The sequence below is a fragment of the Eimeria necatrix genome, genomic scaffold (assembly GCF_000499385.1).
Source record: "Eimeria necatrix Houghton genomic scaffold, Enh_scaff10, whole genome shotgun sequence".
Lineage (NCBI taxonomy): Eukaryota > Apicomplexa > Conoidasida > Eucoccidiorida > Eimeriidae > Eimeria > Eimeria necatrix.
This window is the reverse complement of record NW_013651812.1, coordinates 21,394-45,636: the sequence shown is the minus strand read 5'-3', so window position 1 is coordinate 45,636 and position 24,243 is coordinate 21,394. Positions and strand designations below refer to the sequence as shown.

General features: G+C 50.1%; 4 protein-coding genes across 4 annotated transcripts; 2 read left to right on the top strand and 2 right to left on the bottom strand.

The window, feature by feature from the left end:
- Nucleotides 1-1,189: 1,189 nt before the first annotated feature.
- On the top strand, nt 1,190-1,629 carry ENH_00003310 (hypothetical protein; the record flags this gene model as incomplete). The annotated part of the gene is made up of 2 exons (XM_013578038.1): nt 1,190-1,317; nt 1,452-1,629. The coding sequence occupies 2 exons, from the start codon at nt 1,190-1,192 to the stop codon at nt 1,627-1,629; spliced, it is 306 nt and encodes a 101-aa protein (XP_013433492.1).
- A 3,591-nt stretch (nt 1,630-5,220) lies between these two features.
- Nucleotides 5,221-9,303, bottom strand: ENH_00003300 (hypothetical protein, conserved; the record flags this gene model as incomplete). Its single annotated transcript, XM_013578037.1, has 8 exons — nt 5,221-5,291; nt 5,505-5,578; nt 5,807-5,946; nt 6,131-6,223; nt 6,829-6,874; nt 7,615-7,735; nt 7,924-8,453; nt 9,287-9,303. 8 exons carry the CDS (start codon nt 9,301-9,303, stop codon nt 5,221-5,223), a joined length of 1,092 nt encoding a protein of 363 aa, XP_013433491.1.
- A 7,712-nt stretch (nt 9,304-17,015) lies between these two features.
- ENH_00003290 (hypothetical protein, conserved) lies at nt 17,016-17,462 on the top strand (the record flags this gene model as incomplete). The annotated part of the gene is made up of 1 exon (XM_013578036.1): nt 17,016-17,462. The coding sequence occupies one exon, from the start codon at nt 17,016-17,018 to the stop codon at nt 17,460-17,462; it is 447 nt and encodes a 148-aa protein (XP_013433490.1).
- A 759-nt stretch (nt 17,463-18,221) lies between these two features.
- ENH_00003280 (hypothetical protein, conserved) lies at nt 18,222-20,515 on the bottom strand (the record flags this gene model as incomplete). Its single annotated transcript, XM_013578035.1, has 2 exons — nt 18,222-19,211; nt 19,328-20,515. The coding sequence occupies 2 exons, from the start codon at nt 20,513-20,515 to the stop codon at nt 18,222-18,224; spliced, it is 2,178 nt and encodes a 725-aa protein (XP_013433489.1).
- Between the last annotated feature and the right edge of the window lie 3,728 nt (nt 20,516-24,243).

The window sequence follows — 24,243 nt, the reverse complement described above, 5'->3', positions numbered from 1 at the left end:
TACGAACATGACCAGCCTTCGCCATTAGGGGTGCCGGTACTGTGCTGCGATGCTGGCAACAGGTCTGCAGCAACAGGTATCGGTGGCGGCGATGCAGGCGGCAACGGGGACGGCGGAGCCCGTTTCCTAGGCACTCGAGAAAGAAGCCCGGCCAACACGCGGTAGTCGGCAGGAGCCCTTCGCGTGTTGAGGGCCGGGTCGCGCTGGCTCTGAAGTTCGGTGGCTGGGAGTAGTAATGTCAAGGACTCCACGGCAAGGCTGTTTGGCGGCCGCGGGTCGACAAAGAAGAAAGGCGCGATTGTGTCCGCGACCTGACTTTGCTCGCCTTGGAGATAAGTGCTGGTGAGGCCGGAAAATTGTCCAACGAAGTCAAGCCAACGGGGTGTGCACCTGCGAAGAAGCTTTGCTAGTTTGAGCTGCTGCAAGTGGATAATGGCCTGGTGGTCGGTGAGCCTATGACCTGAGCGAGCCAGGGAAGCTGCGTCCACTTCTCTACTGCTGTCAGGATGGTTAGTCCCTTCTGGTCTTAGGTCGAATATGTTGGTTAACTGGGGTTCATGACCTGGCTGAGGAAGCCGATTGGTTTGCCAGCTCGCTCACGGGCAGCACCGGCGTAGCCTGATGCGTCGGTATGCAACTCGAAAGGGTTCGAGGTATGGGGAACGTGCAGGGTGGTGGATTCAATTAAGCTTTGCTTTAGGCAACGCACCGCCTGTGTGTAAGTGTTCAGCCAACGAGGGGGGTGCAGTTACGAGTAACATCTGCAAGGGATCGGGCGGCATCACGTTAATTAAGGTCGATGAGCATCCTGTAGTACTTTACCGTGGAGAAAAACTGGCGCACCTGGGTCTGGTTCTCCAGCGTTTTGCGCCACATGCGGATAGTCTCTATATTATTTGCTGCAGGCTTAATGCCCTTTGCACGACTGGTCCACGCGAAAGACGTTCGTGTTGCGTGGATCTGCACTTACGGATACCGTCGCTCGGCAGATCCGGCCTATAGACAAGACCGTCGTCAAGGTATGCGATGACGTCCTGGCCGAGTTCGTCGCTGCAGACAGGCGTTTATGTTGGCTTGGAAGATAGCAGGCGCCCCTTTTACAACTATCGTGAGTGCATCCAGCGCTTGGTAGTTAACAGCCATAGGTATCTGGCGATCCCCAGTCTCATCATCCCCCCTATCTAACAGGATGGTGGAGGCGGACATGGGCGAGTACGTCGGCTTTATCCACCAATTTACCATCGGGTTGGCGATTTCCTGTTTGTGTGAGAAGAGATGGTCAGGTGTCACGCGGCAAATGGCCGGCTTGCCGACTTGGTAAGTAGCTTCCCGAGCACTAGGAGAATGCGACAGTCGTGTGGCCGTTTCGAAAGTAGCCCACGGGGACGGCTGTCGGGAAAGATGGCCCCGTGTGCGTGTAAGCAATGCATGCGGGGTGCTGCTCGACTCAGGCGGCTCTATCCATTCGTGGAACTGCGAGAACGTTATCTTAATAGTCGCCCATGGAAAGCCCTCCTCGACTGCCGATTACAGCTGAACTCCGGAGCTCAGGAGGCAGAAGAGACCAGTGTTCGTGGCATAGCGAGTGGCTACCGCGCAGCAGAGCGCCCATTGCCCTTCAACTGTTAATCTGGCAGATGTGGTCTCCCCAGTGTCACGCGAGGCTAGCACGAGGGACAACCCGTGTGAAGGATTTTCGAGGCCCTTCGTCTATATGTTTGCCTAATGAAAGCCAGCATCGAACTTGGACTTTGTCTTGAGCTCACTGTGGGATTTGGGACATTTTGAAGACGGGTACAGAAGCGCTATCGCTTCTTCCGATGTCACGCCCGGCAACTGTTTAGCCACCGAGTCCTACACTGGGTCCGCAGGAGTTCTGTGCGTCTCTTCGCTAGGGCCAGCCGCAATAGAATGGTCCAAGCGAACTCGGAGGATGGGCACACCACCTGCCATTCACATGGGTTCGCAGCTTGCCGGAATGAAAGTGCCATGCGACGTTACGTTCCGTCATCCACCCTAGCCCTAACACCAAGTCGTAGGGTGTCGGTGCTACGAAACAGTCGCCCGAGAAACGTTGTCTTCCACAACACATCGTGAACCCCTTCAAGATGCGATCAACACGTAGTTGGTGTGCGTTGCCTATCATAAAGATCCACTCCTCCGGTAGTTGCCACACGCTGAGCGGTAAGAATTTCAGTACTCTGGGGCTAGCGAAGCTCCTGCATGCCCAGGTGTCTAGGAGCGCATCGCACAGGTTGCCAGTCACTTCCACGCTGGGGACTGCACTCGTCCCCCTGCTGCACAAGACACCAAATGGGTTTGTCTCCTTTGCTGTACATACTTCGCATTACCGCAAAGGCAAGGTGGCGCCCTCCACAGATACAGCGCTCTCGTCATCTAGACGACCTCTCTCAGTCTGATTGAATCCTTTGTTGGTTCAGGCCTCGATACGGGACGTCGTTACGCAATCCGTCTTCTCTGTTCTTCCATAGTCTGTAGGCTCGCGCCTTGCGGTACCGTCGCCGCACCTGCTGGTAGCTCCCTTTCGGGCAATCTCATTCCCCAATCAGGGGAGAAGGGAATGGCGTTAGGCCCTATAGCTGCTGCAAATATCGTATCCTTGCCATAAGCGGTATGCCTAGGACGTCTCCCGCAACGCCAAGGCCACTACGTTTAAACGTTCCGTGACTTTACCAATGGGATACGTCGGCTCGTTTGTGAACCCGGCATCGATGTTCCCCCTTTGACGTGTAGTCGTGCCGCAGTCCCTTGCGTAGTGCTTCATTCTGCCACGACGCATGCGCGTTTCCCCAGAAAGTCGAGCAGCAGCGGCGCGCGAGGAACAGTCCCGTGCCGTATGCCACACGCTTTACACTCATAGCGCTCCAGTTACGTCCCATAGGGCGGGCGACGGAAGATCGTTCTCGTCCCTGTCAATACCGGGCGTTTGACGGTTCACGGTCGCCCACGGGGTCTACAGACCAGCTCGTGCCGCCAGTTGCGCAATTCCTTGTCTGGCTGCGAGGTTTCCAACTCCGCCGGCGCTGCCGGTGCTACTCTCCAACAAGGAAACCGGGCTATTCCCCCGCGTGTTAGCGCCTTGCACAGCTCACGGGATAATCCGGCGAGAAAGGAACTGGCGTGGCCAGCTGCAGGTATCAATGTACCCCCAGCAAGGGTGTTCGCGAACTGCGCCGCCTACTGCTGGTGGTCGCCCGTCCCCCACCAGCTGGCAAGTCGGCGTGGTACTTGCTCCCGGTCCAGATGGGTAAAGCATTGTAAGATGTCACACTTTAATTGGGCCCATTGTGTCATGTCCATGCTGGTGTCCTTCAGGTGCAGCCAATATCCCATGGCGTCCCTTCTAGATATTCTGCGAGCACGAGTTCCCATTTCGGTTTTTCTATCCTTTGCTTCGTAAAGCGGAGCTCAACAATTTTCAGAAAGCTCTTCATGTTTTTAGCGCTTTCGCTGGGTAGCTCCTGGTAGGTGGCGGGAGGATCCGGCTACCTCGTGTGGAACAGAGTGAATTGTAACTGTGCTACGTCCCATGCTAACCGTGCGTAGTGCGCGGGGTCACCGTCGTGGTTATCTCCGGTACACATGGCAAATGAGCGGATGGTATGTGAGTCCTAATGGCCGCCTTCAGCGTCGCTTCAAACGAAGTATTCATTTCCTTAGGGGGTGGTAGTGGAATTTTTGAATTCCCGAGGCTACTGTTTTCCCTCAGTGTGTTCACTGTATAGGGGGGTGGGGAGGTTCTAGACCGCTACGTAGGTACTTAACCGGCGTTCATTTCTTGCGCATCCTCTGCGGACCCTAAAAACTGTATAGTGAACGTGAACTCTTCGACCGTCTGGTCTGATCGTCTGGATACAGTACTGCATGCATTGCTGCTTCAAGAGGCACGTAAGTTCAGTTGTGGGATGCTTTGATAGGTATCCCTTTACCGACCATTACGTCCTTGGTACTGGCCACACTCTTTGCGGCTTGTTCTCTCGGAATTCTGCAAGCATTGAATGTAATTAAAGAAATAGTGTTATCAAGCAGGCCAGCGCCTTTTCAATCGGAAACTGACCCACAACAGAAGTGGACTGAGAGAAGCACGTTGTTTGCCCCGAAACCCGTGATGGTAGGATTCATATGCGGCTAAGAAAAAAAAAGCAGGCCAGTGCTGCAGCACTTGCCACAAGGCTCCAGCACTTGATTACCTGGTAAAGCTTCTGAAACTAGCAAGGGGGCTTAGTTCAAAGTCCGCCCTTCATTTACCGTCGTAGATATGAAATGTCCGCCTGAATAGGCTTCAGATTGTTGCTTGCACGCATTTCTGGAAATCGTTTTGCCCTTATGGGCGAACGCTACTTTTCGACTATTCGAATTAAGAGGTTTAGCCAATGAACGTGGAAGATCCTTCGAACATTTGCAGAGCTGCTCAAGGGGGGTATAAACGATTTAACGCCGGATTAAAGACTTGGGTGAACCAATGGCAGTCAACGCAGAGCAGTAGGAAGCACCGTCATCAGGGTTGTTCATGAGCCTAATTCGACGCGGCACACTGCACGGCAAAATGGCTCGTCTCTTACAGCAGACAGCTTCACACTGTGTCTTCACTCTTGATGCCACTCAACGGCGTCATCCTCGTCCCGTAGAATACACCGCTGAACTACCGGGAGCAAATACGCAAGCCGAAAGCAGCGCCGACAATCCTAAACTTCGTCGTAAGATCTAACATATCAGCCAAAAAGGGATACAGCAAAGGGTCATTTCCAGGGAAGAGGACAGAACGCGCTTCGGGGGGACGTCCTCAGTTTGCTTCGTGCTGCGCAGGCCCATTCGACCGAAGCATATACGCTTGCTTCTCATGAAGTCCCAGCCTACGCGGGAACGCCACAATCTCAAGCCCCATGACAAATGTTTGCCACTTGCTGCTGGAATGCTGCCAGCTGGTTGCCAGCCTTTGCTTGTTGCTCTTGATGGTGTTCTAGGCTCGTGAAGCTGCGTGCAGCTTCGTCGCCGCAACGTGTAGTGCCGACGAACAAAAGGGAGCACTTATTTTCATTCTAACATAATTCCGAAGGAATTGCACAGTCCAGATGCACTGTGACTATCCTCATGAATTAGCGAAAATTGCCTGCAAAAGTAAGTCAAGGCAAAGGTGGTCGCCGAGACCTTCACACGACATGGCTACATGACATGGACGAAGGCACATTTGAGTACCTACTATCCTGTGTACTTGTGAGCAGCGCCTACTCTCGTGGTGCTTAAGTTGTCCACGTCGATTTCAAAGGCCCCTGAGGTATGCAGCAACCACATGAATAGTTCCGGGCACAGCATTTAGAATCTTTTGGTAATCGATCGCATCTCTGCACTTGACTCGCGTGCGCTTGGCTGTTTCTTTAAAATTTGTACTATTCTAACTGCTCCGGACCAAAGCTTTGATGCTTTTCCCTGAAACGTTCTTGCTAAACACTAGGAAATGCCAGCTGCCATTAACGCGACCTTACGCGATGAGTCCGGTCCAGACTGCCTTACAATAGGCACAAAGGATTCATCCCATACAGCAGCATTCAGTCGCCAGCTGCAGCAGCTCCAATAAAATACGCAGCTAGTCGTTGTAACTATGCAGTCAAGAAGGGGAAGAGAGCTAACTCATTCACGCCTACAGGCGACCAAAGTAATCATGAGGGTAGACATATTCAGATATACCATACAGACATATTCAGATATACCATACTGGATGTTGATATTTGATAAATTCTGCGAATTATCGTGCTTCTGCATGCTCCAAGTGGAGTCGTAATCGTACCTTCTGCAAACTTCAACCGTCCTAGAAGTCCTGTTGTCTGTGAAAGAAAGCAATGCAAGAAGTTCATAGCATTCACCATGGTTACGCAAGTCCGCCTCTGTGATATCTCGTAAAGGACTCCCTATGTCACTCTGGTCCACCTGCAATGAAAGGATGTAGCCACAGTTTACATTGCCACTAACAAAAGGAATGAAGGTCTCCATGGAAAACAGAAGTTAAATATAGCACGCGTAGCCCGAGAAGCAGCGAAAAAAACCGGGTACCAATTGTGGGGAGTTCGAAGCGATTGTACGAGTCACGAAGGCAAATAAAGACCGCTCTCACAGTAACTGTAATCGGCAGTGCCATGAACTCCAAAGGCGTGTCCGTATGGAACATGGAAAATTGGCGAATCGAAAGACCTCCTCGGCGATGCACCTGCGAATTGACATAGCAAGCCACCGTCTGTGCCAATTCCTCTCACTGCTACTGTGGAAGACTTAAAATAACTGCTTCGCCGTAGGCGAACTGAACAATGCGGTAGAAGCACGAAAGTATCGATATCTACCAGGAAAAACAAAGCGAGTCTTGTGTTGAAAAATGAGGTCTCCGTGATGTTCAACATGCGAAATGATATCCTGAGGCCTTGTGGGCGTTCTGTATGCAAATAAAAGATGCATCCAAATATGATGCCACTGAATCTTTAAGGTACTGTTGCCATGTGAAAAAGGAACATTGCTGACCTGGATGCTTGCCGCTGTTTCCCTGCACTGAGGGGATACCTGTGTTCCCTCCTTCGCAACTCTTCAGTAGTACTGAATCGTTTGAAGGCCTAGCCATGTACGTGTGGCTTGACATGCCTCGCTGGTACTCCTCCGACTCTCTTTCAACGCTACTAGGAGACTCATGCCCTCCATTCACATGTTTTGAAGGTGCTGCACAGAGCGGCAACACTTTGTGGTGGAATACTGGGAAGCCAACCCCAAGGTGGCGAGCGGCTTCAGGGAATCCGGAATCAGGCCCTTGTTTCCAGAATCGCTTACCCCCCTCTTCAGGTATTCCCACAAGAAGTGGCTCTTGGAGAGGCGCCTGAGGTGCCCCCGAAGAATAATGTTTGGAGCTTTCAGACTGGGTTCGATGGCGACCAGCTGAGATCGGAGGACTTTCGCCAACAACCAAGGTGGTGCCGGATGCTGAAGGCTCCAGAGCTGAACTACGTTTACTTGGGCGAGAAAATCACACAAACACAATACTGAATTACAAAATGCGTAAGAACGGTCCACTGAAGTAGTGCGACTAATTCCCCATCGCAACTGAATCTCCATCATTTTTATAGCATCTTGCATAGCGTGAGGACGGATATAAAGTGCAGGTCAACCGTCTGTGCAACTATGTGATTTTGTGTTGTCATGCCTACCCAGTAGAAACGACAAGCTTCTGTGTAAATGCTAGAGCCCATTTTCTTCTTGCTGCAGAGGAAAACTTCTGGAACACTAGGCCCAAGATTAAGGAATTTAGCAGGACGCCCGTGACCACAATGGGGGTCACCATGAAGCTTGAGGAACGGCACGAAGGGTACCTACGCAAAATAAAATGGTGTCATAACCCCTACACAGCATTTCGTACTGAATGGAAAACCTTTCCAGAGCTCGTGCGGTCCTGCAGCCAGTAGGCGTCATTCGCAGCACAACAGAAGAGTGAAAGGTGAGGACTAGCACATGGGGAGCACGGGAAAGCTAGAATAATACACATGTATGTGATGAAAAGCTTCAGCCTGATGCATGCACAACGTGTTGGGTTGTCAAACGACGCGAGAAGAACTAGGGTACCTCGGGCTCCCATAACCAATGGCGAACATAGTTTCGACGACGAAGAAGAAGTAGTCCCAGTTTGAACTCGAGCTCCCGAGGCATTCATCTGCCCTTGCTTCCGTTGCAATAAAAAGAATCACTGAAAATGCACCCGCAGCACAGAAATGTCGCTCCACCAACTGGCAAACGGAAATCCCGAGTGGCTCGCGGGGCAGAAGGCCTGGGGCTGTGTTATACTCGTCAAATATTCCATAGGCATCTTCTCTTTCGTGACGCAGTCCTTCCCCCGTAATGGTCCCACTAGTGCATTTTGTTAGGTTTACTAACGCGAGAGAATTGCAGCGCAGATGACCACCGTGATGAAGACGAGTGCAACCAGCGGAAGCCATCGAAGGGCGAGGATTGCGTGGAATCTATCATTAATAAGAAATTCGACATATCCGCCCGACCGCCGGAAACGGTGCTCGAGGTTAAGCCCCCCATCTCTTCTGACGAAATCCCTCCGCAAAGACAACGTGTGTGTCGCCGGGGTATCCTCGTCCTCGGGGAATTCCACGTGGAACGAGCGAATCCGCACTGTAGAACCCCACTCTTCCGGTGCTACGTGCTTCACTCCACCATATCCGTGGGAGTCAAACATTATTTTGAAGTTGTATCTTATTTCGTTGTGTTTAACTGTGACAGGCTTGAGCAACAGCCCAAGTTGTCCATACTTCTGAGGAGTCCAGCGCAGGAACTCCTTCAAGTCTGCATACTCCAAGGAACCCTTCGCTCTATTTAGCAAACTAATATTTGACTCATGACTTTCCGAATGGGAGCTTTTCACCAGGTCCACCAGTGGAGTACAGTCAGCTTGGCTGAATGGCAGAAGGCGAAAACAAGGCAAGGAAAGAAACAACGGCACCGCCAAGGTGGGCCAAGAGGAACAGTGTTATCAAGATATTTATTTCGGTGGAAGTGATGGACTTTTTAACGGAATGTGCCACATACACTGTGTTCACGACAGCGTGGGCTACAGCATGTAAAATACAGGAAGCCGAGCATCCCGAGACAGCCCCAAGTAAAAGCCGTTGAAATAAAGCACAATCGCCTTCCTGATCGTCTTGAAAACATGTTTTTCCTTTACCTTACTGACTGTTAGCTGCTGTTTTCGTTGGGCTGTATTGGCGAGAGAGTGACCACAGCAGTCCACTGGGGGACAGTGAGTTTGACAGTCGAGTGCGCGTTGACACGAAAGAAACGGCCTTCTGGTCAAAGCCCTGAGAGCTGCAAATTGAATTTGTTTGCATACACGTCCGTCGATCGATTTGTTATCCCGGTGGGTGGGAAGGCGTTCCAGGTCTGAACTACCTGGGATCGAACAGAAGCGTCTCCGACGTCCAGCTCTGGTGTCGCGCTGCTGCCGCAGAACAAATACTTCACTCGTTACATTTCTGACATTAGAGCGTAAAACGCAATATGCAACGCTGGCTCCCACAGTGCTCGGCACGTACTAGACTACTTCACGCCGCTTCATGCGGGTTTTTTGAACTCGCATGAAGCGGTGTGTAGCCTTCGTTGTCGTCCATTTGTCACCAGAAAGGCGAAAATTTCATGGAGAAAACAATTTCTTGTAGCTTTTTGGATAGGAGACGTCCTTCGGAGGGGCTGTGTATGGAAGTTTAAGCCAGCCCTCTCCTGTACATCTCACGCGTAGCCAGTTGCCATTTGCTGCGTGTGTGAGATGTCGAAGCTGGATTTGTAGGCCAGCAATGATTTCTGCAGCTTATACAGCCACAAATGTTTATTATTCCGCCCCGCTTTGGCGGGAATAAGCTTTCTAGCGGATTCTTTAGGAGAATATGCCGTAGGCAACGTACACGAATTACTTGAAAGGCTTTTGGAAGAAGAATGATCTAGTCATACAGTTGCAGCTTGGTGATGCTCTGCTTACTTGCGTATTCATGAAAGGGGAGCAGTGCAAGCAATCTGGCAGAACTTTAATCCAAACGGTGTTATGGCTGTATCCATTTGAGCTGCTATATGGGATTGTCGCATGTGATGTGCTAAAATGAGATACTTTAAACTTGTGCCACCAGCAAAATCTTAGAACATATCTAGTCTTACTAACGATCAAGTTGTCCAGAATGTGCCGTGAGTAGGTATGTGCTGAACATGGGGGAACAACGCCGGTGATGACGCCGCAAGCATGCTGACGGAACGTATATTGCATACATGAATCAAATTGGCTGCTTGATATCTTATGCTCCTTCCTAATGTAGAGACAGTAGATAAGGCCAAAATGCTGACTGATGAACTAAAGCTTTAGCGGCAACAGGCCCAACCTTGTTCAGATGCATGGCGATTTGGTTTTGGTATGACGCAGAGTCATGACATGCTGCATGCGTGGCACTGCACGCGTCAAAAACAAAACCTCATTCGACACATTTCCGGTGCTACTGATTGTTAGGTCTCCAGCGTGAACGCTGTGTCTCTGCCTCTTCACCTGGGAATCAGGAGTTAGTCCCACTTGTTGGAATGTTGCACTGTTAAGTAGATGCCTTAAAGTCTTTTCTCAAGCTCCCTACTCACCTCCAAAGGCTCAGCGGTTCCGGTTGTCTCGTAGAACTGGTTGGGTGAAGGCACAGAATCTAGTAGCAGGGTGATCAAAGACAGGCAATAACCAGGTCATAGAACTCAACGTGGGCATCAAAAACATGGCGCGCTGCACTAACCATTAAACACAGCATAGATGTTGCATGTTGTGCTCCAAAATTGCCGGGAAAAGGTCTGGAGTTCTTGAAGACCCAAAATTTAGTGGCTAGCGGAACACTGGAAATGGAATGGCCATACGAATGAACGAGGCCAATGAGTTCCATCACACTGTAACGTTGCTCACTGCATCAAAGGCGCTTCAGCCAGTTACATGTACTAATTTCCCTCACCCACGTGGTCTGAAGAGACGCAACATCTTCTGCCACAGGGGACTAAAGAATGGAACTTGAACAAAAGAGTGATTGTTCTGTAGCCTTACGAAGCGTTTCACAGATTAACAGACCCTTACATGTAAACGACACGTTTCGTGTAGCAGGAATGGTGATCCGTGTTGTGCCCTTCATGTGCACCACGTATGGCCACTCCTGCTGCACAAAGCGTGTTTACCACAATGCATACGAGACAGAGACTCTCCTGAAAAGGCTTCCTTCCGTTGCTGAATTTTGCAAGTGGCTTCTGGATAAGCAACACTGGCGTGCGAGTCAAGCAGCGCCAACTGGTGTAGTGTCAGTAGTCACAGCATTTCTCTGCTATGGTCACTGGGACTACACCAGTTACCTGAGTGAAATGGCTGAAGCAAAGAGAGGATGCGTTCAGCAGGACCTCAGCAAACGACATAGAAGTGATGCATCTGGGAAATGCTTAGAAAATGTTTCGTGCCTGGTATGCTAGATCTCCACAGCAGACACGCCAGCCAGGAATTTTACTGGTGCATCTGCGTACGGAATAACAAGCTCGAATGCCTGCAAAAAATGGCGACTATTGCGGACAGAAACGAGTTCAAGCCTAAACCTTTACTTTTGTCTTTCTGCTCAGTCTCTTCTCTACCGTCTATGCTATTTCCACACAAATGAGGTGCGCGATTGATAATTGTCTGCGGGCACCCTCGTGCCCATTCTGTTGGCAAACGTTGTACGTTGCCCCCGTCACCTCCAGAACTCGCAAAGCAGTATGGTCATTTTTTCACTTCAACGATAACGAGTATTACAGCACTAGAAACCACAAAAATATTATCTTCATTCACGAAAACCTAACCGTAGGCCACACTGGAGGACCGTAAACCCGCCAACTCGCTGATCACCGTGCTTTCGCTGTCCACAGTGCGTTTCTCCAACCCTGAAACATCTAGAGAATTAGCTTTACGTGTAGTGCTTCTCGTTAAGGGCAGCGGTATGCCCAAAATTTTTAATCCTCCGGTCATATGGGCTCAGTTTACGAACGTCAGCAGCGGGTCCCGATCAGCAGATTATTTAGCTCTCATCGAGCAAGCTTCCTTAACGGTCAATTAATAAGAAGAGTTGGTCGCTAAGATGTTATGTGAACTGTTGGCGAATGAATCTACCTATACTGCGTCGCGTGCAAGGCGTAGCACCAGGTCCGCATGCCTTGTGGATGCATATGAGATGTGGCGCCTACCACGTTCTTCAAAGGATAGCAGTTGCAAGTACCAGCTGCAGTAGGCGTGCCGCCGCCGAAGCGTGCAGTTCAACAATGCAACCCACTGATGATCTTCAACGTAATATAAATCATCGAATGGATTTAACGTAATATTAGAAAGCAGCGCAAAGGTGCTTTGTTCTCGTGCGAACAGGCCCATCACGGTTCTGCTGTGTGACCTAGCACTTACGACTAGGAAAACGCACTGAAGTTACAGCGCGCAGTACGGTCGCACAGAAATTGAGAAATGCCCGGGTCAACAAATGTGTACCTGCTTTTAAACTGTACTTTGAATGATGTTACTTGCTTTTTATTGTCCAGGCAACACTTTCATTGGGTCCCGTTAGGTATGAACAGTTCGAGCCACGCAGACAGAAACACGGAAGAGACGGCCCGAGCCTAGCTCTGTAAGAACTTGGCCTCTAGCGGCAATTCGATATATGCGACGATGATGCGTGCTTCATGATTCTGCATCTGTGCATTGGCAGTTCTATAAAATGATGTACTATGGGCGAGCGAGATCTGGGTAGTGAAGTGAAAGGCACCTAGGTGCACTGCAGCAAGCTAACAACAACGTTATCCATCCCTCCGTCGTGGGAAACTGAGTTCTTATAACATCTTTGCTGAGTGCAAAATTGCGAAGTAAAATAGAGCCACTTCCCCCGAGATGGGACGCAAAGGACGGTAGATAGTCTGGAATTCCGTCCTTGACAGCAGATGCTCGCAGCAGACGCAGAGTCTCACGCAAACAAAGAATTGAACCTCCCAGCCTTTGCCAGAATGCCGGAAGAAGAGGCGCTGGATCTACAACAACGTGCTCCGAAGGTGCCCAAAGAATGTTCTATCCGATTGGGCTCTAAGCAGGGCTCGTGAAATGCCCATTTTTCCTCTGCTTTCTATGGTTGCGCAATTTTTCTTCAAAGAGCATCACAGGCGACGTCTGTAGCCCCATGTTGCGCCTCTATACTCCTGGCAAAAACGGCGATTTCTGTCTGTATACGCGCTTAACGTGACCACATCTGCTTGACAGACGACGAGTACACACAGATTCGCTCTCACGCGCTTATGAAGTTGTTTGGTCAAATGCTGCATTTTGCATGGTACGAGGAGTAGGGTGGCTAGTGTATACGATTAGTGCCAGCATTTCGTTGGCACCCTAAATAATACTGCAGTGACGCTCATTTAGGCAGTATATGGGCTGCCTTTACCGCATTACAGTTGTATTTTCATAGCTACGATGCTGTGAGACATTGGGGCTTCGTAGCCCTGATGTTACTGTAGACTGAATTTTGGGTAAGAGCGTATAGAATAAAAGTGGTGAATTCTAGGATTACGTTTCGGCTAATGTGCTATCGAGTGACTATGCTGTGATTTTGTGTGGCATTTCAGTTGGTTTACGTGTGAACACACACGCGACAGTGATTTGAGCATCTTGGCACTGTCCGAAGGTGCCGTCCAATGGTGCGTACGGAAACATTTTGTACGTGGCATCCATTGAATTTTATCCCGGTGAATTTGCTTTTAGATTTTTATAGTTTTTCAAACTAAGGCAAGGAAATAACTGTTTCACTTAGAAGAACCGGGTCTGTAGTAGCAGACTAGTTTCAGGGTTCTGCTAGTTCCGCCACCGGCTGTGGCTGGCAGTGTAGTGCGCTGCACTACAATGTTACTCTAGAGCAAGCAACAAATGTTTTACTATTTAGTAGTACAAGGGAAAAGCACAATTTTAATCATGTTAGCTAGAGAAACGTGGCTCTGGTTGCATACTTGGCTGCTGGCGCTGTGTTGGCAGTGCGCCTACAATGGCATGCTCAACGGGAGACACAGAGTGTCTCAAAAGAGAATAACAATAACAGAAATAATACTAAATATGCCTTTTTGGTGCAGCGCGTTGTGAATCTGACGGTACTAGATGTGTGCGCATCTCTATAGCTGGACCCTTGTGGGCAGTATCCACACTTCAGGCCAGCGGCGGCAAGAGGGGGAGAACGTCTCCTTCAAGCACGCAAGCAAAAAGTCTAAAAGCAAGCATGCCTTCTTAAGGCATTATTTGGTGGCGATGTAGTTCAGACACGTGCGCACGTATGTTGCCAGTTGCGAGTTCCGTGTAGCGGCGTAGCCCGGAATAGCTCACAGCAGTACAGTGCAACCTGGAAATGCCTTCAGGAACATGTACTTCAGAATGAGTAAGCTGAAATACTCAGTAGAGGTAGGAAAAACTCGAAGGGTGTCTACTACTATCTACTACCTCAACCTACACAGTTCTCAGTGTTACGGCCTGGTCTGGTGTGCACTTCACCCAGGTGCGGCTGACACGAGGCAGTGAAGCTGCACTGGGAGGCACGTCCACTTCTTGAGGGAGAATATTCAGAGGAATATAGAAACACACTTGAAAAAGCGACTTACAAGGACGTTGTCTGGACCGCTTTTTAATGTGTAACAGAGTCTCAGCCTACTGAGGATATTAGCCTACGCGGCCAAAACAGAGGAGAGACGTGGGAGCCGGGCTGGGCTCAGCTCACTACAACGTGATCCGTGAGTATGAAAACTGAGTTGCACCGCTATGATTGGCCAAAAGGATAGACACGTAGGCACGGCTGTAGTTCTTTGTTACATGCCTCGTGCACAAGACACTTCTGAAGGATTCTTGAAGCGTTCTTTGCGCGAATCCAACATGTAAGAAATTTGTCCTTCAGCTTGCTTCTTTTTGGATATCTCGGGTTCAGTGTGGCAGGTTTTGAGAAAAGATTTTACTACTGCAGAGAGTAGCTCCTACGGGCGAGGATAACCGCGCAAGCCTCCACGTGTGGGGGTCTTTACAGACGGAGATAGAAGAGGCCTCCTGCCTGCAAATTGATGTTTTGATGTAATGCCAAAGTTACTCCGACAAGGGAAAGCAACTTCTGGCATAAGAGAGAATGTGGGCCCTTGAGTAGATCGGGCAGATATTGCATTGTGGGTTGGCGCCGCAGGATTAAACCACGCAAGCAACCCTCTTTGTAGTGAGCTACTCAAAGCTCATCGCCTTGCTGTCTCTCTGTTTTAGACTACTTCGCTTTATACCTATCATAAATCAGTAAATAAACTGCCAAAATATTATAATGGCTTAAACAGCATCATTTTTCGCTCAATTTTCGGAGAGATACATATCCCCCCAAATGTTTTGAACTCCTGGGCTCGCCACGATCCATTAACAAATACTCAACTGAGTTTCCTGCCGAATACACCCTTCTACACTTGATCTTAATGCCGGGAAAGTAAAAGGAAGAAAAACCCGCAAATCCAAAACTACAACCTACTCCGTGCATCGTCGCAAGGCTTACAACGTCAACCACTGCAATGACTGCGACACATATCCGACACTCGCAATTGTTCTCACGAAAACAGAAAACTCCGAAGCGAAATTATCTGTGCTTACGTTTAATGTGAAAGTAAAGAACAAGGGTCACAAGTGCGCCTCGTGCAGAATATGACTAGCTGCGAATGTAGGGCCACTCACCAACTTCCGCCTAGCGCCATTAAGGGCCCTGCCACAGCATAGGTGAGATAAAGGCCCCCCGCTGTTTCGTTGGCTTGCGTACCTAATGAACACGCAGGTTTTTAACTCATAGTGTAAAAGCCAATGACCGAAATGTGTACGTGTTGAATACTGAAGATGTTCCTCGATCGTGCACTGCTGCACTAGCTACTCTTGGAATAAATCAGACGCAGCCCTCCGCATGGATAGCTTGTTTCATATCATGTGCATTTAATATCTTCTGTTCCTCCAGGCTTCATACAATACAGATTTAGAGTCTCCTGTGCTAAGTCTAATTCTTAACCTTCTCTCTCAGCTGTGTTCCAAGCCCACTGCGCTGCACGACTTGTCTTCAAAAGCAACCCATTATTAGGATCAACGAAATCTGTAATATGCGGAGTACTTCCAGCGTTAGTCTAGGAGCTACAGCGCCATCAATGGTGCAATTTTAGTCCAAGAACCCTTAAAGCGTGGGACACTGCCCTTCTTTATACAAGCCCTTTTTATCGGTACCAGCCACTTATGTGATTTGTAATGAAATATATCAGATTGGTGCAAGTGGCTTATTACGCCTCCAGTTCGTGCTATCTTGTTCATTTCGACGGCCGAGTGATCGTGTGCACGTGGCAAAAATACTTGACTTCACTGCCACGCGTAGGAGCGTGGATTCGACATGATATTAAACCTATGAAGAGATCAATTTGCACCGGCGCCCTCAAACAGATTCCATGTGTTACAGGGTGCAGGCTACATCAGACGCTGTCTGTAATGCACAGGTGCCAGGCACTACACTGTCAGCGGAGGCTGAGCCGACAGATATGCATCGAAGGAGAGCAAATGATGCTTTCAAAGGAGAGCAGCAATAAAAAAAAACAACGTGATCTATAGTATCCGAACATTCTTGACAGTTTTATTCTGTATGTTACTGGAGCGGGTTTCACTCTAAGGAGGCTTGCCTGCTTGCCCTTCGGGCCGAACGGCCGTGACAGAACATGACACTCACGCACACATTTGGGACGGTACAGGTTTTCCTTAGGATAGTATTGAAAAACTACTGACAATTTTTTCAAGGCCGTTAATTCTTTTTAGTACACTTAGTAAAGTCAGCTGTAGCGCGGTATTTTGGGTGCATCGGACCGAGGGCTCCCCCTCCGCTGAAGGTCCCCTGCAGTGCGGAAGTGACCCTCGAAAGGTGTATCATTACCAACGAGGCACACAACTTAAATATCTCCATAAGAAAATACCTCCTATAATTTAGAGAGAAAGTCGAGCCTAAGCAGGCTACTGTGAGGTGCGGCATTATTGACGACTGCTGTAGATCTGTTTCATTGGGTGATTTTCTAGGAGCTCTGTATGCTGGCGCAGGCCTTCCATAGCAGTAAAACTGTTCCGTATTAGTTGAAATTAGACGCTATTGTTAAAAATATACAAACTTAAGGGGTTTTCTAGTAGTTTTTCTGCGTAGTCGATTCATATTTGAAACCGTCCCTAGAGAGCCGCCACATGCAGCGAAACACCTTAATATCTTGTGTTTGTCAATTCCACGCGCGACCAATGGTGCGTTATATCTTTTTAAAAAGAGGTTTCCAGACAATGATTGCATTACAGTCCACTTTAGGTTACGGCTATGGTGTGGGCCGCGTTCGCAAGCCCACATATGACGCCTGTCTATTTGTTGAGTGCAGGTCAAAAGCAGATAAGAAACGCGAAGATGGCTTCTCTCGAGCCTCTTGCAACGGTAACTCGGTGGGTGGGATTTGTCAGCGGAGTGTTGACGATTATTTTATGGTGCTTCCAGCTATCGTCAACTTCCCCCTCCATCTCCATTGGCAGTGACCCTCTGAAGGACGTTAACAAGATCACATGGAGAATGCAACTTTTCTCATTCGTTCCTACCGTCTTCATTGACATTTGGACTCCTTTTGTGATGGGAGCTTGTACGCTTTTGGCGCACTTCCCCTCCTTCAACTTGAGCTTCATTAACGTCAACTTTGCGCACTACTTCATATGGTCCTTCTTGATGGCGTTGTTCGGTAACATGGGCTACGCTGGAGTTGTGGGAGTTGTCGTAGCTTCCGTTACTCTGCTGTCCTCTCTCCTCAGTTTAATTTGCGCGTTCCTCTACGATGGCACTGCTAGTTTGAATTTGGGACGCTAAATATAAGCAAAAGATTAATATTCTCACAAGCTGCTTCGTATCCCCTGTGGCGATAGAAGTATATGCATTTGAAGCTTTCACGCATGAACATAATCCGCCGAAATATGGTTATTGCCTCCTGCACTTGCGCATCAATTGTTTCCGATGTGTTTTGTGGCCATTCGAGCGGAAAACTGCCGCTTGAAGCACAGCAACTTGAAAGAAACGCAACAGCCCGAACCGGCGAGGACGCTGCCTTATTTTTTGCAGCTTTTTCTTCATGAAGTGGGCCTCTACACACGAATATTGCGTAGATTTGTCTTTGACTCTGCGCTACAGTTCTCTAGACCTCCGATGACCTCTGCAAAACAGCTAGCTGCTTTAGTTCATGTAGCAAGCACACAAGTGAAACTCTAGGAGAGCCATAGCCTAAACGATCAGTTCAAGTGCTTCTGTGTCACAAGTGCTTCTGTGTCACTCTGCTTTTTTCCATTCATAATTAGCTTGTTCCACTGTGAGCTGGCGAGATAAACCGTGACTCACAAAATGTTTCATCCACTTACGCTTAGCTCAGGGTTTCAGCAGCAATCCTAAGGCCCTGGCACGACATGTCCTGGCTTAGTGTTAGCTGATCAACTGGCTAGCATTCCAGAAGCCCAAAACTGCAAAAGACACGCCACTGGAGGGCAGCAAAAAGCAAGCATTGAGGTTCAACACGATACTAGGCACCTGGCACGTGAAAGTCCGCCAGTGGGTGTTTACTGCATTCTGCAGAAAAAGTCATAACGGCTGGTTTTGCAAAGCAAATGCCAAGGCGTCAAGCTGTCTCGTAGTTTCTACATACAGCTTGTATTCTTCCTGGACAGGCGTAATGTCAGCCTTCAGCCTCAGGGGCCTGCCGTGTTCCTGTTTAAAGCGAAGGTGATATGCTGCAAGTTTGTCACCTAGCAAGCGGCGTTCCCGCTTCAGCTGGTGCAGCTGAAATGTCATTTCTTCCCGTTTCTGTTGCAAAAGCTGCTGCCTGTCATAGGCAGAGAGCTTACTCCATGATTTCTCTTTGGCAATTACAGGTGACCTATGCCCGCCACCGCTGTTCCCTAGTCGTTGGGCTGCCTTGGGGCTGAGGCCGTCTGCAAGACGCAGACTTCGGCTCTTCCTGAGCCTCTTCATGGCGCACGTTGGGGAATTTGTTGTTGGGGAAGAACTGGCGCTAGGACTTTTGCGTCGCGTACTGGTGGCAGCACTTGCGGTGGCAGTCTGTGATGCGGCGGCATCTACTGCGTTTGGCGTATCACTTTCAACAGCAGTGTGCCCGTTTCCTTCTGCTGCCATTAGATGCTCTATGCATTGTTTAATACGCTGGTAATGCATGTACAATGGCCTGAGCGGCTCCTTATCTTGCTTTAGCGGTTGGCGTCCAAAGTATGAGGCAAAAGCGGTGTTGTACGCCCTGAGTTCCTGCTTCAGCCTTTTCTTTGTGATCTGCAGCTTGTGAAGATCCCCTTGCCTCCCAGGACAGCCACCTGCAATAGGCACGGGCCGAGCCGCCTCAGGTATCCGATCGCCGGAGCTGCTGTTTGCAGGTCTCTCTGGTGCCTCTCCACTCGCTGCGAGAAGTCTTTGCTGGCAACCCAGCAGCCATTCGGCGGCGAACGCACTTAGCGGGTCCTGGCTACTATCTTGAGCGCTGCTGCAGCGAGCAGCTGCAAGTGCAGCAGCAGCAGCGGCACTTTTTGTTGCACTGTCCACTTCAATGTCGCCTGAGCTTTCCTGCAAGAAACCCATAGAGCAGAAGGAGTCAGCATTGGAGCCCAAATAAAATAATTTAAACATACTACGAAACGGCTCCCTATTCAAGGATGTGCACTAAGTACTTGTCTGCTCACCATGAACGGTAAAGACTGACACGCTGGTGACGAAAGAGAGCCTTCAAGCTGCTGCTGCTGCTGCTGCCGCTCCTGAGTTTGCACCTGGGAGGGCTGTTTCGATTTGACGTGCGAAAGTTTTGCTGTAGTGTTTATCCTGCAACCGGTGCTGTGCAACGCCCCAGCAGAAGCGCCTCTAGTTGCAGAAGCTGTTTTTTGGACCCCAGCTGCTGCACCCTTCAGACCGCCACTATTGACGCTGCTGCTGCGGATAAGAGCTGCAGCCTCCCCTCGACGCCTCCCAACAGCCTGCCGCTTTTGAGGCGGCCCCTCAGCACGAACTGCCGAATCCCTTGTGAGTTGCAGACTTGGGGCTGGCCCTCTTGTAACTGCTGGAGCTGGCGTCCCAGTTGCCTCTGAGTACATTCCTCGAAGAGCTCCATGTGATTCTGATCTTCGCTTCGTGCCCTTATCTGTGTTTAGTTTCGCTGCGGCTGACTTGGGCTGCTTCGCCGTGTGGGACGGCCGCTGCTGGTGCTGCCTGCATTTTTGCTGGTCCGCAGAAGTGAAGTTCTCGTCGGCCTTTGTTGCATCTCCCGCGGGCTCTTGCGTTTGTTCAGCGCAAGAGGAAGGCAGATGCGTCTTGGGTGGCACCAGAAGAGCTTTCAACGTTGCAGATGAAGCCTCGCGCCCCTCCGTGCGAAGCTGAGACTCTGACTGGAGAGAAGCACACCTAATCTGGCCCTTCCGCGGGGTCGCGAGGCTCCGCTGAGATTCTATTGAGGGCTGCGCGTCAGCAGCGACTGAGGCCGTTTGTTCGGCCCTCTCCTGCGGGTGCCGCAAGGGGAATGGCCCTTCCTGCAGAGCGGACACAGGAGCTGAGTGGCTGTCGAAGTCGCTGCGGAAGGTGCTGCAGCGGCTACGTGAGCTGGGTGTTTGAACAGGAGAAAGTGGGGAGCCGAAGTCCTCGGAGTCCTGGTGGCCTGCTGCCTCCTCTGGGAAAAGATGCGTAGGCAGTGGCGCCGCACCAGCCTCCTTCAGAGCTCCCACCAGCAACAGCTGGTCTAGAAACCCCCCGACCGGAAGATAACGCTCCGGATTGGTCAGGCTAGATGACGGGCCTGTAGGCCCTTTTGATGGCGCGGGAAACAAGCACCATCGCTTCACTGCATCTCTGAGACCAAGGGCGACCTGCAGCTGCTCAGCCATTTCCGAAGATATCCAAAACGTATAGCAGCAGGAACTTGACGTTGGTTAAAAACGTCCAACAGGTGGTGCTAGTGGCCATTCTAATGCTTGAAACCGTAGGAAGCCCTGTAGCTGACCCAGGCCAGATCAGCCTGGGCCGAAACCAGGATCTCCCCAGTGTGTCTTTGAAAGTATCAAGCTATAGTTTTCCACTGAACAACAGTGACAATGTTACTTCCGTCCAACGGAAAATTGTGTTGGCGGTGGTAGTAACGGTAGTGCTACGGTTTGTGTTGCAGTTGGTGGCTGGGGCCCCTTGTGCTGCCCAAGAGCTACCGGGGTAAGCCGAAAAAACAATGAACATCTTCGTGCACAAAGAACACTAAACATATGTAAGCATGCTTACCTTCCATGGGAAGGAAGCGGTTTTTACTTCAGAACAGCAGCTCATCCGAGCCCAGCTCAAGGAAGCTGCAGGCCTGGTGGCTCACAGCCGACAACGGCATTCGCTTCTGTTCTCTTGCTTCATGCACTTGATTGTGGTAATCCCATTTATTTTTCTCTGCTCTACGCAAAACTGCGCCGCTGGAGGAGTGTACCACATTCAATGCGGTGCCTTTGTTTCCATGGCGCTGTTTTGAAGATGGTTGGTTAGCTCCGTAACAACGGACCGAGAAGTTCATTAGCAACAACAGGCTGAACGATGCTGGCCGATCTGCCAGAGAATATTTCATAACCTGCCTAATGATGCGAAGGCCATCCCTGTGTTCTTCCCAACAAACAGGGATCATGGTAAACTACGATTCCCGCAGCAGACAACATGTTCTTCTTTCGCACATGGCTTGGAACTTCGCTTTGCTAGAAACCGCATCTGAGCAAAGGAGGCCAGATGAGTCAGTTCGAAGTCTGAATGAGATGCTGTAGCAATCTCAGTAAGTTTACAAACGTGACGATTCGATATGGTCGTTTTTCTTATGCCTGAGGAAACGCCATGACGTAGATGGCTTTTCTGGTGATTCGGATAAAACACAACTCTTAATGCATTGGTTTCATTTAGGAGCTTTGGAAGCCCCTTCCTTGACTGCAACATGTGGGGTGCGATTGCCCGAATCCGCAGCTGACGGCTTCGCTGGCTGCAGCTGTACGGGTTGCATTGATTGGAGCCAGACACAATGCGGATGATCCTATATAATTACTCGCCTCATCTTGTCTGTTGTTGTATGCTCATTACTTTGCATTCACGTTGCTTTGGTAAGTTGTGTGACATGGGCAGTACAGGCTAATGGGCCCACACTGTGCCACAAACTGGATAGCAACATTTAATTTCTCTTGCCAGTTTTGGACTAGAAACAGCTTACGACCTACGGGCTAGAACAACCTGACGGTTTGACGTGGTAAGCTACTAGCTTTTTGTGGGGAGCCGCTTAAAGCGCCTTAGTACTATGGCAGCTGCCTGTGGGTGGCATCTCCGTAGCCGCCCTGCCGCAAGAGCCACAGACATTCTATACAGCCCCAATGCTCCGAACACCTGCAACTAGAGTGCGGAGTGAGATGCTTTTTCTCAGTGACTCACAGTGCGGGCAAGAGATGATCCATGCGCCCAGTTTGACAAAACACCGGCACTGTGCGTGAAAATGCAGCTCGGTGTCCTGCTCTTGTGTTACGGGGAGGATACCTCCTAAAACTGTTTATATGTACATAAGCGGAAAGACTGTCAGAAGCTACGTTCAGCAGAACTAGGACCAGTTCCAATACTCATACCATGAGAGAGGAAAGAGCCTCTCATGCAAGTTAAGTAGATCTTTCAACTGCAACTTTTGCAGCTCTCGCTGTCCTGAGCTAGCGATAGAGCATCAGTACGGGAATGCCGGCACTGCTGTTCTAGCGCTGCGTAGCTGAGCGAACTGCAGCAACTGTGATAACTACAGTTACTCCAGAGGCATGCGAACGAACAGAAGACAAACCCTTGGCATCTCCGCCGCTGGCTAGTTCTGTGGTTGCTATCGCTGCAGTTACCGGCGGCTGCCTGAGTGCTTTCAGATATTTCACGCGATCGGGCTAGCAAGGAAGTCACTACGGCGTGAAAGCCTCTTGAAGACACACTGCAACGCAAAGTGAAGCCTCACACTGGGCTCCCCCTCTGTGGTCTCCGGCGTGTGGCAACTGGTAGATGGGCTTTATTTTGCAGCTGACAGTGGAAGAGCTCTTGGTGCTGTCAGGGCGCTGGTGGGAAAGACTGCAGCAGGAACAACGGCGTCGACACTGACTGTCCATGTCTCGCAGCGTTCAAGCCGCTGCAGCAAAATGAATTCAGTGAAGGGGAACCCCCCCTGCGGCAGCCGCTCCAAAGCCACATGCGCTGTCCTTGCAATATACAGCTCCTCCGACAAATCCATTAAGCTCAACAAGAACCTCAAGACGCGTTCACACGTCGAGATGTGGCAAAGAGTGCGTTGGGTGCACATCGGAAGCATAAGGGCCCCTGCGAGAAAATAGCATCTGCATCTTTGGAGAGCGCAAAAGACGGTGAAAGCGTCAAGGGAGAAAGGAGGGCCTCGGAAGCTGTGGCGCGTTTGGCAGCCACTATGGCTGGTACAGTAAAGACAGGCCGCTCTGTACGACCTCTGAGAGGAATAGGCTAGCTGGAAGAGCAGGCAGCAGCAACCAAGGCACGGGCCACGAAGCTCAAGTAAGTGGAGAAGGCGTGTACTGCGCTGTGAGAAGAGCGCTTAGATACTTGCTGCAGGCCCTGTTAGCCCTGCAGGACAGCTTAATACCCGGAGCAGACTCAGGCGGTAGTGCCAAAAACGGTTCCTCAAAGGAAGTGGAGAGTTACAGTCAGCACTGAAAATGGTCCTCTAAGGACTTGGCCAGGCGGTGCAAAGCCCACGGAGAGGCTAGGAATGAAATTGCGAAGAAGTGGCCTTTGAAAGACGCTGCTCAGGGTGCAGCTTTCGGGAGTACAGCTGCAGTCGCTAGGTCAATAACTCAGCGATGACGAGGTATATATGGTAGACTAAGCCAAATATAGACCCAGGGAATTCGCGAAACAGGCCCTGCGAGCCGCCGTGTATTCTTCAGGAGTGGCGAAAGGCAAGACACAAAGAAAACGCCGGATTTCTTCTGCCCTTGTCACCTTTAGGGGACCTCAATCAAGAATAGATGACAATGCCCGCCAGCGGGTAGAGGTGGGCTCTTGAGGGCTCGAAGCAGTGGCCGGAACAAAGATGACATTACTGAGTTTCCGTTAGTTGGGCTAATCGCGGTGAAGCGAGCTGACACTGCAGCTACTGTCATTGCCTGAAGAAGGCGGCGATTCGTTAAAGGCAGCTCTATGACAAAAGCATGCCAACGAGGGTCACGCTGCTCAGGTGCGCCTTTGGGAAGCTCTCAGCAAAGAAAGGATACTTGGAGTCGATGTTGAGAATGGCTTCAGCATATTCATCTTTCCTTCTGTTTCCAGGATTAGGGCCTGAGAGGTTTTGCAAGAACTTCGGAGGGTGAAGCGGCTCGAGGGCGACGGCCACAAGTCCTACTCACCGCTGTGTGCTGCCTTCCTCACATGAACGCAATGTACACACAAGGTAGAATTATTTCTTGAACAGAGACACAACAATAAGACCTTTATTGTGCCGTAATACCAACGCCTCTCCCTTGACCCTCCAGTGGAGAGGTTGTACGTCTGCAGGTTGCGGTTCTTCTGCTTCCTAACCAGGCCTACCGAATGCATTTTGGATGTTCATTTGCAA